The 16,069-nt window shown below is 38.9% G+C and overlaps 1 protein-coding gene across 1 annotated transcript in view; it reads left to right on the top strand.

Annotated features, from left to right (window-relative positions):
- LOC139934732 (katanin p80 WD40 repeat-containing subunit B1-like) overlaps positions 1–13,291 on the top strand; it is a 38,699-nt gene extending 25,408 nt beyond the window's left edge. Inside the window, exons 13-16 of the mRNA XM_071929118.1 lie at positions 2,097–2,173; positions 3,814–3,888; positions 5,039–5,152; positions 7,278–13,291. Of these exons, the coding sequence (XP_071785219.1) occupies positions 2,097–2,173; positions 3,814–3,888; positions 5,039–5,152; positions 7,278–7,410 (399 nt within the window). The 3' untranslated portion in view covers positions 7,411–13,291. The remainder of the gene's footprint in view (positions 1–2,096; positions 2,174–3,813; positions 3,889–5,038; positions 5,153–7,277) is intronic.
- Positions 13,292–16,069: the final 2,778 nt, after the last annotated feature.

The raw sequence follows: 16,069 nt of genomic DNA, 5'->3' as shown, positions 1-16,069 counted from the left end.
TGATTCCCCCCCCCCCCCGACGCTTTAGGACTGTGCCACTAGGCAGTCCTTCAACTTTCACACTGTATCCATTTCATGGATTAGCAGACTTGCGGTCACATGTAGTTTAAATCCAATTTACCCTACCCTGGGGAACTAATGTCTCGTAATACATGTGTGTGGTTCTTGGCTACTTAATAAACATTGCTTTGTGTAAATCCAATTTAGATTTAAAGCATGGCTGAGGTCGCTGTGCGCAATCTTGCTTTGTCGCCTTAACTTGTAATTTGAGAGACAAACATGTTTTCACAGCCTAGATATTAAATTGTACACAACATTGTACAAACTTGTTTTGTTAAAGGGAATGTACACGTTTGGTATTTGTCAAAGACCAGTCTTCTCACTTTGTATATCCCATCATAACCATAAAATAACAAGCCTGTGACAATTTGGGCTCAATCGGTCATCGATGTTGCGAGAAAATGATGAAAGAAAAAACACCCTTATTGGACGAATTTGTGTGCTCTCAGATAAGAATAAAAGACTTATGGCTAGAAGTCTTTTATTATTTTAGTGAGAAATTATCTCAAAAACTACGTTACTTCGGTGGGAGTTGTTTTCCACAATGTTTTATACTATCAACAGCTCTTCAATGCTCGTTACCAAGTCAGTTTTTAAGTTAATATTTGTTTTCAGTAATTACCAAACGTGTGCCTTCCCTTTAACACTGTCTACCGTGTAGCTAATTTGAGCCATTACCTCAATCAGTGATGCGATAACAGGCCTGTTAGCTTCGTTTTGTTTGAAAGGGCAGGGGCCCCAAGGCTTTTTCTCTTTGGTTAAGGGCACCCTGTGAGGAAATTGTAATTTTCTGCTGGAGCATTTCAAGGGCAACGAGGCAACATTATTTTTTGCATATATCTGTTGAGACACAACAAGTGAGAATACAGGTCTTTAACAATTACCAAAAGTATCCAGTGCCTAAAATTTTATCCACTTTAATTTCATGACTACATGTAGCCCCTCGTCCATGCAGTTTTATGTGAAATCATCCTATGAACTTAAAGAGACTGGACACGATTGATAATTGTCAAAGACATGCTTCTCACTTGGTGTATCTCAACATACTGTATGCATAAAATAACAAACCTGTGAAAATTTGAGCTCAATTGGTCTTTGAAGTTGTGAGATAATAATGAAACAAAAAACACCCTTGTCACATGAATTGTGTGTGCTTCAGATGCTAAGTTTTCGAGACCTCAAATTCTAAATCTGAGGTTTCGAAATCAAGTTCTTGGAAAATTATTTTTTGTTTTAAAAAATAACAATACTTCAGAGGGAGCCGTTTCTCACAATTTTTTGTACGATCAACCTCTCCCCATTACTTGTTACCAAGTAAGGTTTTATGCATTTAATTATTTTGAGTAAATACCAATAGTGTCCACTGCCTTTAAGTGAAAATTACCACAGGCAGCTTTCTATTTTTGGACTGTCTTGTCAGCTCAATTTGGACGTAAGTTTAAAAATTGCCTGCAGCAGTCTAGACTTCTATTTTGAAAGTCACTCTACACTTACATGTACAGTAGGTCTGAATTCCGATACAGTTTCAAGGTTTGTCTGGGATCTTTTTTGTGCAGTATTCACAAATTTTTAGGGGGGCGATTTGCATCCGTTGCTCAAGGGGCCTTTACAATTTGTCAACAATTTGTACGGACTGTACCCTTTTTCAATACCCCCTTCCCCCCCTAAAAGTGTACCAAGAAAAATGTTTTGCTTTTTTGCACTGTTCAATATGCATGAAGAGATACGTGAGAATTTGATTTCAAGACCTCAGAATTTGAGGTCTCGAAATCAAGCATCTAAAAGCACACAACTCTGTGTGACAAGGGTGTTTTTTCTTTCATGATTATCTCGCAACTTCGACAACCAATTGAGCTCAAATTTTCAGCTTTTTGATATTTTATGCATGTTATGTTGAGATACAGCAAGTGGGAAGACTGGTCTTTGACAATTACCAATAGTGTCTAGTGTCTTTAAGTTAATTCCATGTTTATAAGTGTTTGTTGTTGATCTGCATTCATTAAATGTTTGTGTTTTGTTTGTTTTTGTTTTTACAGACTGCGGTAGAATCTGCTGTTAATATGAGGGACCAAGCTATCATCGTAGACTTGATAAACATCATGTTAATGAAGAAGTAAGTATCAAATTCAAACGCCCTCGTCGTCCCCCACCCCCCCCCCCTAAAAAAAAAATAATAATAAAATAAAGTTAAAAAGTATACCTTTATATAAAGAACAATTCTTAGGAGAGTCTTCCAAAATGTTTTAAATTTTAATTTAACCATTAAGCATTTAAGAGACCATTCATTTGGGCATTTTGTGTATTATTTGTATATTTTTTTTCCCTTGCACAAATTACTGTACGTACGTTAAAGGGCCCTGAGTGTCACCGAGTGACAGATTTGCGGGCTATAGGAAGTCACTATTATTATTGTTAATATTATTATATCATCATAAAACGCCAGGATATCGCTAACATGTTTCTAAATCTTTAATTAAATTTTGTTTCAGTGAAAATGTCGACAGAAATAACATGTAGGGTGTACCAGAAAATGAAGTTTTGTGTTTTAGAAATTGGGATACTGTGTTAACATACATGTACTACATTTGGAAATTTCATATCTGGACATGACCTTTACTTTGACCTCTGTGTGTGACTGCAAGTACATTTTTTTTAATTTTATTTTTTATTTTTATGCAAGTCGCCAGACACACGAGGCCTAAAGGCCACTTCAAGGTGTGGGCTACAATAATTTTTTTCCGGAGGCCGTTGCCACTTACTCCTAGGGCTGAAACAGGGTTACCCCTTTTACAGTCCATACGGATGTAGGCTTGGGTATCATCAATCCGAAACCTGGCTGATAGAGCAGAAAGCACTACCTCCCTGATTTTATGTAGCAAGTGTCACGACCGAGATTTGAACCCACACTCTGCTGATGAAACACCAGAGCTTGAATCCGGTGCTCTTAAGCACTGGGCCATTTCACGTCACATGCATGTCGAACAAGCTGTTTGTGGCCGCTATGGTCTCTTAAGGGTTAGTTCAACAATGCCCCTGCATACACATTGATGATCTTCTAAAACCATAGGCCTGCGATCTTCCTGGCAATTTCCGGTCTTACAATTCTAGCCTCTTTATTGAGCAGATCCAGTATCATTCATGGGGTGATCGTCGATCTTCTCACATTGCCTGCACTTGTAATATCATCTTTTTCTCTAACCCAACTTTTAAAAAAAACTTATAAAAGATTAAGATTAATAAAAAAGACTAGTAAAATCATCTTTTTTTTTAACTCAAAAAATAAAAAAACTTGTAAGGACTAGTTTTTTCAATTATTTATTTCAGTAAATGGTTTGTTTCTATTTTCGTTTTTTTTTTCAAATTTTTCTTATATTATTCTGTATTTCTTTACCACATGTATTGTATTGTGGATTTCTTCTTAATGTAGCTAGTTAGGCCTACAATTATTGTAATACATTTGTTTGTTATTATTTGATTAGGGCAATGCGTACATGCACCTTTGTAGAGTTGTGCACTTTATAAGCTGTCATATTATTAATATGTTTTTTCCCTTTTTTCTATATTTGTTGACGACATGTAGTGTATTCGGGATTTCTTCTTAGCTTGGTTAGGCTTACATTTCCATTTTGATTATAAAATTGTACACATGTGTACATGTATGTTATTGTTTGTATAAGCGCCACGAGCAGTTTGTGACTTGTGTGCTTTTCATTCTTGATATTATATTTTCCCTTCCTCCATTTGTTTCTACAGGTCACTATGGTCACTCGACTTGTGTGTGGTACTTTTACCCAAAATAAAGGACTTGATGACAAGCAAATATGAAAAGTAAGTGCACACCGCGTTATTAATAAATGCCATTATCTCATTTGCCTCATTGACATTGTATAGTTCTTCGGTTGCCAAGTACATGTACACGTAGATGAAATTGTAGATGGTGGTTAGTTAACGAGCCGAGAGTTCAATCATCCACTTCAGTCGAGCTTGCTGCTTCGCTGAAAGCATCATTGACACGTTACGTTTAGAGAAGGGGTTCGCCCCCAGAGTTTCTGCTCAGGTTGGCAGTTTCTGCTCAATGATCTTGTAAAGCCCTTACAAAGTGCTGCAGGGATTTTATTTTGTTTCAATCTGACCTTGCTTTGCTCATGGGTTTCTAAGAACTGCTGTGTTCTACCTGCCAGTATTGAGAATGTGGGATTTGTTCATGTTTTGTTCATGTTTTTTTTCTTCTTCTTTTGTCTGGGGGGGGGGGACTTTAGGTGTGGGGGTTTCTGTTTACCTCCTCCCCTTCTTTTCCCCCCTTCCCGAGCCCCATCCATTTCCACTCCAACTGTGCTGGTCACCTGTTCCATCTTGCCACTCACTGGCAATTTGTTGTTCACACTCTTGAAATGTTTATTGAATGTAATGCTGCATTCATGTTAATGTTATTAGGCCTGTTGTACATTGTATGCTTTTGTTAAATATAAAGTGCATTTATATTGTTGTCTATTAGGCCCGATGTGTTATTTTGTTATTGTACCTACAAATATACTCTTTACATTGTATATTTGTAATTGAAGGGGTTCGCCCCAGTGTGGCGGTTTCAGTCTTCCGCCGTGTTCAGTTTTCCAGGACTCAGTACGGCACTAACAATTGACTACTTTTGCTTGCTGTGCGCAGGCGTCGCATGACGTAATATTACCGTATTTGGTCATTCGGAAAAACTGAACACGGCGGAAAGTTGAAACCGCCACACCGGTGTTCCTGGTTTGATTGTCAGCATATTGTGGCAAAGCACCTTGTAAAAACATTACATGGTGCTAAGTTAAATGATTTGGTCTCATAATTCAAACGTAGTCCTATGTTACCTTCCAGGAAATACCATACATTATGTTATAGCGCCAGCCAGAAGCATAACTGAGTAACGTATATGCGGAGTTTATAAGACGCTATGTGCAATTTTATTTATTAGTTTCTTCTCTCCATGTAACCATAGCTATGTACAATGTGGATGCGCTGCAGTCAAGTTGATCTTAAAGAGCTTCACCACTCTCATCAAGTCCAATGTGAAGACGCCGCCATCGGGTGTAGATATTTCCAGAGAAGAAAGGTTGGTTAATAATAGTTGTTTTGTTATCGATCGGAAAGGAAACTTGAAAACTTTTTTTGGGGAATTAGTCACCTTCAATTTGAAAGCTCACTCATTTCCATATTTGCATTTTGTGGATAATTCTTATACTCTTTCCTGTACTTAAAGGAACACGTTGCCTTGGATGGGACGAGTTGGTCTTTGAAAAGCGTTTGTAACCGTTTGTTATAAAATGCATATGATTAGAAAGATATTTTAAAAGTAGAATATAATGATCCACACAAGTATCACTCGAAATTGCGTGGTTTCCCTCTTACCTCGTCGCCAAACATGGTCGGCCATTTATGTTGACTCCCAGTGGCCGACCGTAAATGGCCAATCGTTTGTCGACGAAGTAAAAGGAAAACCACGCAGTTTCGAAAGATACTTGTGTGGATCATTATATTCTATATTTAAAATATCTTTCTAATCATATGCATTCTATAACAAACGGTTACAAATGCTTTTCAAAGACCAACTTGACCGATCCAAGGCAACCTTTCCTTTAATTCACTCCTTAAACCATCTCAGCTCCCTGGGGAGTATACAGCCTCGTGCAACAAATGCACTACTCGGCTAAATCAATCACAAGAACCATCTCTGCCCTCACAGGTCCCCATTTACCCCTTGGTGGAGAGAAGCAATAATAGTTAAGTGTCTTGCTCAAGGACACAAGTGTCACGACCGGGATTCGAAACCACACTCTGCTGAACAGAATCAGCAGAGCTTGAATTCGGTGCTCACAGCCTCGTGCAACAAATGCACTACTCGGCTAAATCAATCACAAGAACCATCTCTGCCCTCACAGGTCCCCATTTACCCCCTGGTGGAGTGAAGCAATATTAGTTAAGTGTCTTGCTCAGGGACACAAGTGTCACGACCGGGATTCGAAACCACACTCTGCTGAACAGAATCAGCAGAGCTTGAATTCAGTGCTCATAACCGCTCGGCCACGACACCCAGTTGTTTTTTTAACCGTTCAACTGTTTAAATCTTACATGTATATAATTGTACAAAAATTTCAATCAAACTATCTTGTGAAAACTTCACCTCAAAAGATGGTCGCATTTTTAAGATATCGCAAAAAAATTCTGGAAAGGTGCTAAATGTCAATGCAGGAAGAATAATCCATAATTGAACACACAATCTGAGAACCCTTGCTGACAGTTTTCAGATTCAAAATTTGGGGAGGAATAAAAACTTTTATCTTTTTCCATAACCACATTTCTTTAAAGTGAAATGTTTCTCAAAATGCTTTGAACTATCGAAAGCTGCTGTTCTTCTAACCAAAGTTTGGATTGCCTTTAATTTTAAGTGTGTCTATCAAACTTTACCTATCCAGAAATATCTTCACATACATGACATAGGCCTTGTACACACAGTTCCTTGTAAATTTCCCCTGTGTAATCCTTTTGCTCCAACAATATTTTATTTTGGTCTTCATTTGGTAACCAATAATTAAACTCAAAATTCTGATTCCTTTGTGTTTCTATGTTTTGTATTTTTTTTATTTTTTTTAATTTTTTTTTTATAGATTAGGCCTACTTTCTATTTTATATTTTATCAATATAAACCACAAGGGAAACTGACTGGGTAAACTATGAAACGATTTTTGGGGTTGAGCAAAGGATTGACTAAAGTGGGATTCGAACCAACGACCTCCGGATTAACGTGCCGGCGCTCTACCAACTGAGCTATCTAGCCCTATTGACCCATTTCTCCTGATGTCATCTGCAGAAAAATCTTGAATGCGCCATACTGGTGGGCAATTTCACTGTGCGTTTTTATATTAACTTTATGCTTCGCGTTACGCAGTAAAGTGTGCATTTTAGGCGACGCAGCGTTAATACACGTAAACCTAACTGCCCACCAACATGGTGAGCGTGGCATTGGTCGCCGCGTGTGATACGTGTGCAAGGGGTCAATACCGCCAATATAGGGCTAGATAGCTCAGTTAAGCCGGAGGTCGTTGGTTCGAATCCCACTTTAGTCAATTCTTTGTTCAACCCAAAAAATTATTTTATATTTTGTCAAAACAAAAAATGAGGATAGAAATAAAGGCTGAAAAAAGGATTTGTTAACCCCTATCCTTCTTCCTGAATTTCAGGTACAAGAAGTGTAGCAAGTGTTACGGCTACCTACTGGCTGTCAGAACGGTGGTTGAGGACAGACAGCACACAGCAGGCAAGATGGGTAGCACTTTCCGTGAGCTTCAGCTCCTACTGGCCCAGCTTGACTAAAATAAATAACAATCAAACTCTGGCGGGTCATAAAATAGCAGAATTTTCCCCACCTTCTCAAAGAAGGGTCATGTTTTATGTTCTACATTCTCTTTTACCAAGGTGTGTTGTCACAAGATTGCGCAAACGGCAGTTCTTTTAGACATAGGGGTCTGTTTGGCTTGTGCGACTGCATAAACAACAGAATGCACGTGTGTTGAGTGATAATAGTTCTGAGCTGCAACAACGAAATGGGAACACTGTTCAACATTTTCAAAGTGGAGCTTGGTATTGATAGAACAAATATTGCATTGGTGCCCTTCACTTTGCAGACACCCCTTGTCATAGCATTTCTGATAATGCTTCAAGGGCTTGTTTACAGTTCTATTCAGCATTTGCTATAAAGGAGTGTCAAGTAGCCAATTGTTGGATTGCTGGATTGTTTCGGCTTAGTCGGTTACGAACAGGCCTCGTTTTGAAGAGGTCTCATTTTTCTCGTGGAGTACAGCACTGGGGAGGCCCCAGGACTTTTCTTACCCCACAGCTACCCACGGCGTACTTTCACACTGTGTCCGTTATTCCATGGTGTTTCCGTTGCATGTTTCAAGAATACCCCAGGGTTTTACCACTTACACCTACTCAAGAGCAGGGGTGGCTATTCCCCCAGGGTCCGCCCAGTTGTTTGGGCAGACAGAGGGCAGATGGGGGGGGGGGGGAGTGAACGATCATAGTGTGAAATGGTCTGCCGTTATTCCCAGGGGGCAACCCTGGGGAGTACGTTATTGTGAAAAGGGCCATAGATAATGAAGCACAAATCCATATTGGATTAATAAAAAAAAAGCAATAAACTTTCGCCGCCAGGCTTAAGCTGGAAAAGTTTCATTTGGTTTTTAGGCAACTTTGTTTGTACCGTACAACTTAGGACCCTGGTGTTCAGACCTTTTCTGCAATTACAACCCAATACTGTATTCTTTGTCTCTCAGGTTTTGACAAACAGGTCACGTTTGTTCTACATTCTTACTATTTGTTTAAAGTCAACAGGGCCTTGAATAAGGTTCCCTTGTTTTAGGTTTTTGTTGTAATTTTTCTGATTACATGATTTTTTCAAAATCTCCTTGGGAATCAAAATTTTCTTGGAAGAAGTAAAGCCGGTAAAGAAAGAGCGACCAAACTTGCAGTTTGAATTTTTCGGGGATGCACATAGTCTGTATGCCTCCTGAATTGTAACATCGGGGAGGTTCTGGGTCTTGAATGAGTAACCCCCAGGCCTGAAAAACACTTTCAGGAAATGTCAAGTTTCTGAAATTCTCATCCCTTGTTTGCAGCCTTGCATGCTGATTATTTCTCTGGCTGCATGTATAAAAAAAAATAACAATAATAACAAGTTCTTACATGTATAGCGCATTTTTATACAAGCGTACCAACGCCCTTTATATTAGTGCTTGGGTCATCGTACCAAACATGTTCCCGTAATCACTCTAGGCACCCTGGGGAGTAAACTGTTGTGGTGCTCTGAAGGCTTTTTCAAACACAATATCAAACTACCCTTGCAGTTACCAATTTATACCCCTGGGTGGAGAGAAGAGTTTTTATTTTTTTTTTTTTTTTTATTTTTTTTATTACAATAAAAGTGACCCCTTGTACATCTAAACACTGGTCCTTATGAAAACATTTCACATACTATACCTTTAAAGCAGCTGATGAATTTTGAGATATATGCAGCGTTTGTTTTTATCAAATTTTGATAAAATATGTATCGTGTTTATATCCAAGGAATTCAAAATTTGATGTTTTCTTCCATTTGAGCTGTGTACTAATCGAGTGCCTTTTGTAATGGTCTACAGTGCCGCTCCCAAACAAGTAACTTTCAAGAGTTGTACATGGTTTTAAAAAGGACAAATCCAATTACTTACTTAAATACATTTTATATTTGGTTTGCGGTAACACCATGTGTGTATCTACTTGCCAGGTAGAGTTTGTTCTTAGAGAACTGTTTTGCTTTATTCTACTGCCGCGGAGTAGATAATCGGAGGTTCGGGAGACATCTCAGTTACCTGGCAAGTAGATGGTGTTACCGCAAACCAAATATACATTTATACCTCACCATGCAATGCCTCAAATCCTATCTATATAAATACAATTGTTTTGTATTTTTAACCCAAATTCATTTGATTTCAAAGTTTCCTTTGTGGTACACTTCAAATATGACTTTGTACAAGTTGCATTCCAGAGTCTGTACAAATTATGTTTTTATATTATCATCTACTCAAAAAGTTAACTGGTTCCATATTCATTAAGCCGTTCACCGACAAATCAAATCAAGGGAACCAGCTAGCAACAGAACATTGTGTTTTGGCTGGTAAACTGTTTCTGCGGATGGATGCCAGTCAGATGGCCCCCAAAAAGTTGCCCCCTACCAAAGGGGCAATTTTTACTTGAAACTCAAGCCACATGCTGAGAGCCTGCCCCCTCGTAGTGGACTTCTCCGTTTTGTAAAACTGCGTTCAAATCTAGCATTTTTTGGCCTTGGGTGAATTTGTCATTTTACAAGTACATTGTACACCCAAATGAAACAGTGGATTCTTATACATGTGGCGGTGTCCACAAACCTCCGAATGGGGCTAATAGTGTTTGCGGCAGTAACACAGCCCATTTAGTGGGACATTTACAAATTGACAGATCGTAATTCCCATCGCAGTTGGATGATTGAATTGGACTTGTTATCTGCTGGACTCGCTGAGTTTGTGTCTATAGGCTAAGTTAGAATTAGGTGCAAATACATTTACATGTGTATCTAACTTTATTATTACCCTGGAAAAAAAAACTGCCACAAAATTAGTGGCTCCTATTGCTTGACGATGTATGGGGATGACAGAAATTGGATCTCCCCTTGACGGCCTCACCAAGAATAACAAACTAACAAGAACATATTCATGAAATTCTAAAGAATGGTGGCTGGATACCTAAAAATCAATGCATGTTTAAGAGTAGGCCTATTTGGATGACAAGCTGTCGGATAAATGGGCTGTCAGACGAATGGGTAAACACAGAATGTCACTAATCGTTAACTGCGGACTAATGGGTCAACAGAATTATGGAACGTCTGATGGAATAAACCAAAATGGGCTGCTGGAAAAATAACCGTTTAAAGACACCGAACACTATTGGTTATTATTCTAAGTAATTGTTAGCATCAAAATTAACTTGGCAACAAGCATTGCAGAACTGTTGATAGTATAAAACATCGTGAGAACCAACTCTCTCTGGAGTAACATACACTGTAGTTTCACTCCAATATTAAAAGACTTCAGACCTGAAGCTTTTTATTATGCATTGGAAAGCACACAAATTAATTGTGCAACAAGTGTGTTTTTCTTTTATATTTTTCTTGCAACCACCATGACCAATTGAGTCAACATTTTCAAAAAGTTTGTCTTTTATGCATACATTTAATATGTTGGGATACACCAAGTCAGAATACTGGTATTTAACAACTACCAAAGACGCCATGCCTTTAAGAAATAAAACAAATCTAAAATTCAAAATATCAAGAAGACAGCATATCTATTGAACTTAGTTTTTTGCTTTTTGAAAAAGCTGCCACTTTTGGTAAATGTATACATTTATAAACATTAATTTTACCAAACAATTTTAGTTGTAAACCATATAAGTTCAATTTAAAAAAAAAATATATATATAATATGACATGGCGTGGCGCAATTCCCACCATAGCAGAATATCTGCTTAGTATAAACACAAAGGCAAACATTTCCTGCTTACCTGTTAAATACACTAAGCGCTGACTTTTCTGCTTAACATGTAAGGAGAGTTGTGACATTTTGGCCCAGTTAAGACCCATTAACCATCTGAGGCAATGTACTTAGTTTATTTCCTTCGAATCTTTGACATATGCAGTCGTAGTAACTGGAGCACTGTATTCGTTTTTAAGTACGACCACAGATGTCAAATTTTCAAGAGACTGCTAAGTACAGCGTGCCATTGTCACTGGGTCTAGCCCCAGTTATTCGTGTTTTTAAAAGTGGTTCAGTATTGGTTTTCGTTTTATGGCATTCATTTTAAAACTCTCTGGTTTTTCATATATATAGAAATGGGTCTGAGATGGTATAATATCTTGTGAGGTTGTGTTCATGCTTATGTTTAATGATGCATTGCCCAACCAGAGTGTTTTAATCAGACACTTTTTTTTTTTCCAACTGTCCAAACACTTTACATTGCAACAATGTAATCTTTCTGGAATTTTGGCTGGGAACCAGTTTGTGTTCAGCAATATTTTGCTGTGCTTCAATCGTTGTGCTTCGACTTATTTCAGGGAGGAGATTCTTCAGGCTGTTATCCGAATTAAGACATTTTATGTCGTTCTAGTGAAGAGAACCAGAAAACCTTGTTTTTCCACAAATCCTGCTCATTGGTCTTCTTCTCTAGGGCCAAAAGCTCCTTGGAATCTATAACTCCAGGGGTTACCAACAGGTAGAAATGGCATCATTTCAACATACCTTTGAATTTGTATCCAAATTTCAGGCTGTTTGTGCTAAATCTCACCCCTGTTATTTAGTCTGGCTCTGGTGGTTTTGACACCCGGGCCCAATTTCATAGAGCTGCTAAGCACAAAACCTTGCTTAAGCAAAAAAAAACCTTGCTTAGTAAAATCAGATTACAGGCCAAGATTCCACTCAATGGTTACGCATAAGTGAACAACAGCTAAATACCAGTCACAAGCAATGTATGTTACAATGTATGGCATGAAATTTTTCCCAGTAACATGTGTAAAATAAGCAAGCTATTTTCGCACTTCAGCAAATTTTTTGCTTAAGCAGCTCTATGAAATTGGGCCCAGCTCTAGAGTGTTTCGGTCATGGATTCAAATCACACCCGATACTAGTCTTTGGCCCAAGACTATGGTGCTTGATATTGGGTAGTGTACTGCGCGCAGTTGTAAATGGCCAAAGAGCACCCGCCACCGTATGATTTAGTTTACTGGACGGCTTGTAATCTAGACTATACTGGCAAGCTACAAGTATAGTCTAGATTACAAGCTGTCCAGTAAACTAAATCATACCGTGGCGGGTGCGCTTTGGCCATTTAAAACTGCGCGCAGTACACTATCCAATATCAAGCACCATAGCCTTGGGCCAAGACTAACCCGATACACACTGATAGTACCGTAGCTTGACACATCAGTGGTAGGCTATAATAAGAAGTAATAGGATTTTCATTAGTTTGTATTCTAACTTGTATTTTGAGGACCTCTTATGTTTGAATTGTGCAGTGTTATGTACAGCCTCGTTGCTACGTTCTTCAACAGAACAGTCCTTGGTGTAGAAAACAATGCAAATTCATTCTAATACCATAAGATTTGCTAAATGACCCGTGTGGAGTTAAGTCTACATAGGAATTTCCCTCTATGTGTACACATATAAAGTATTTGGGTGTATTTAAAGGAGCATTACAGAGTCGGTTTTTGCTAACACAATAGTTGCTGGCATTATAAGCACTTTATTATTTACATACACTGACAAACCTGTAGAATTTTGAGATTGATTGACCATCTGGGTCATGATAAAATAGACAATTTGTTTTGTCATACCAATTCTGCAATGTTCCTTTGAAGTATTAATTTGGGGATTTATTTAAAGTAGCACCGTATGCAGAGTATTTTAATTTTGTATGTATTCCGTAAGGTTCATTGCGAGTGTATAAAAACATGTGTGCCTTTTTTGTTTTGCAATGGCCTTACAACAAAAAAGCACTTTCTCTAACTTAATACAACACAATATTGTGCCCTTAAACGCGTCCATTTATGATTGTAAATTCTTTTTTTCTATGGGGCATCAGAATGTGTCTATTAAAAATATACCACTGTAGGTTTATGCATCTACAGTGGATAGTCTCTCATTATGTTGCTGTGTAGAAGTTGTGTTTTAGTTGTACTTTGTTTTGCTATAAAAATGTTGGCCATAGGGAGTGATCAAGTTGGCTCGGAGGTAGACTTGATGACAAGTCTTGACGACTGCCTATTTGTCTGCCGTTTATGCAACTGTCGCATTGCGATTATACACATGCAACAGTCGTATCGCGTGGTAATTGCCACTGACTCACACACGCATACTGGGATCGAGGATGAGTGTACCATCCCCGTAGCGCTCAACAATTACCAACTTGACTTCAAGACTAGCTTGGAGGTGTCTTGCCCGCTGTCCAAAGCCACTAGTTACCCTGCCCTACACCCATGTGCTTTGCAACCACTCTGACATATCTTGGTGTACTGCTGACCATGGCCTACAAAATAATGTGTCTTGCCCAGCCCTGTAAACTCTGGTGTCTTGACGACCACTACCTTACCCTGCCCTACACCATTGTGCTTTGCAGACACACTGACCTATCTTGGTGCCTTGCTGACCATGCCCTTTACCTTTACAATATTGTGCCTTGCCCCGCCCTGTACCCTCTGGTGTCCTGACTACCCCCACCTTACACCATTGTCTTGCCCTTCCCTACACCAATGGTGATTTGCCCTTACCCCTGACCTACCCAGGTTTCTTCATGGCCCTGCCCTACACCAGTGTAGTGCGCTGCCCTACTCCCCGATGTCTTTCCCTGCCCTATACCTCCTGCCCTATACCTCCTGCCCTACACCCTTGTGCCTTGCCTGCCCTGCCTTAAACACTATTGCCCCACACTGTCTTGCCTGCCCTATTGCTGGGTGTCTTATTTAACCCTACAGCCCGGTGTCTCTCTGACTGTTCTCTACAACCCATTGCCCTTCCAGCCGGTTTTGCATGCAACTACATGTATGTCCGCTATGCAACACTATCTGGAGGACATTACTGCATATGCAATAATATCCACCGGACCGTTTTGATAATGCAATTGTGTCCACCGGACGCTGCTGCATATAATGCCATTGCGTCCGCCCCGTGCAAAACCATCCTCGCAGTTACTTGGCCTATGCCAAGTGAGAATACTGGTCTTTGACACCGTTACTAAAGGTGTCCAATGCCTTTAAAGATGATACCATCCTGATCATGTTGCTTTACCACATAAATAATTGCCCCGTTGGCCATGTTGGTAACAGTGACACTCCGTAATGAAGATATTTGATACAACCTTTTACGCTCATGTTTCTCTCGGTCGGTGCGGATCAAACAACCTAAAGAGATCACTGGGTCTTTGATCTGAAACAAAATTAATCTCGCCGTCAAATGACTATAAATCATCTCGTGTTGTTTCTTCAAGACAATATTTATTTTCCTTCGACAAGATACGTGTCTGATATAAAGTGGCATTTGAAACCGTGACTCTGCATGGTGGTAGAATTCAGACACTGGAGGACACCTTTGGTAATAATTGTTGTCAAGGACCAGTCTTTTTATTTTGTGTATCTCAGCATATGCATAAAATAACAACCCTGTGAAAATTTGAGCTGATTTGGTTTTCGAAAATGCGATAGAATAATGGAAGAAATACACCCTTATCTTACAAGTTATGTACTTTAATGAGCCGAGGTCTCGAAATCAACTAGAATGTTTCAGTGGGAAACTACTTCTTTCTCAATAACTACGCTACTTCAGAGAAGGAGCCGTTTCGCACACAATGTTTTTTACTACCAACAGCTCTCCATTGCTCGATTTTACCGAGTAAGTTATAAGAACAATTATTTGGAGTAATTACCATGAGGTTTGCGATAGCATGTGCAATTCTCTTGTAGGTATAGTGTTAATTCTGAAATTACATTCTTTAGATAAAAAAACAGTTCAAAACTTACTGTGTAACGTACAAAATAGTTTTGTTTTTATTCATGTGGCAGCAATACGCTTAGGGCCTATGCAACATATAAAATTGTTTTCCATGAACAAAAGATTAAGCAGTGAACACTATTGGTAACTACTCAATTATTAGCACAAAAACATACTTGGTAACGAGTAATGGAGAGCTGTTGATAGTATAACACATTGTGAGAAACGGCTCCCTCTGATGAGGTAACAGTTTACGAGAAAGAAGTAATTTTCCACGAATTTTATTTCGAGGCCTCAGATTTAGAGTTTGAGGTCTCGAAATCAGACATCTGAACGAAAGCAAACAATTTCGTGTGACAGGGGTGTTTTTTCATTCATTATTATCTCGCAACTTTGATGACAGATTGAGCTCAAACTTTCACAGGTTTGTTATTCTATGTATTGTGTTGAGATACACAAAAAAAATGAAAAGACAGGTCGTTGACAAAGGCGCGTTTAGTTCTCTTAAAGGAAACGTTGCCTTGGATCGGTCGAGTTGGTGTTTGAAAAGCGTTGTTATAATATGCATACGGGTAGAAAGATGCTATAAAAGTAAAAGACAATGATCCACACAAACATGCCTCGAAATTGCACGGTTATCCTTTTACCTCGTCGACTAACACGGTCGGCCATTTATGGGAATCAAATTTTTGACTCATAAATGGCCGACCGTGTTTGTTCGCACAGTAAAAGGAAAATCACGCAACTTCGAGGCAAACTTGTGTGGATCATTGTATTCTACTTTTAAATTATCTTTCTACCCATATGCATTTCATAACAAACGGTTACAAACGCTTTTTTATAGACCAACTCGTCCGTTCCAAGGCAACGTGTCCCTTTAAGCTGCATTATACTACCTCAGGATAACAAGGTATTGCTGAACTCTA

This window comes from Asterias amurensis, chromosome 3 (assembly GCF_032118995.1).
Source record: "Asterias amurensis chromosome 3, ASM3211899v1".
Taxonomy (NCBI): Eukaryota; Metazoa; Echinodermata; class Asteroidea; order Forcipulatida; family Asteriidae; genus Asterias; species Asterias amurensis.
Note: the sequence above shows the minus strand (reverse complement) of the source record. Positions and strands in the feature narration are given on the sequence as shown.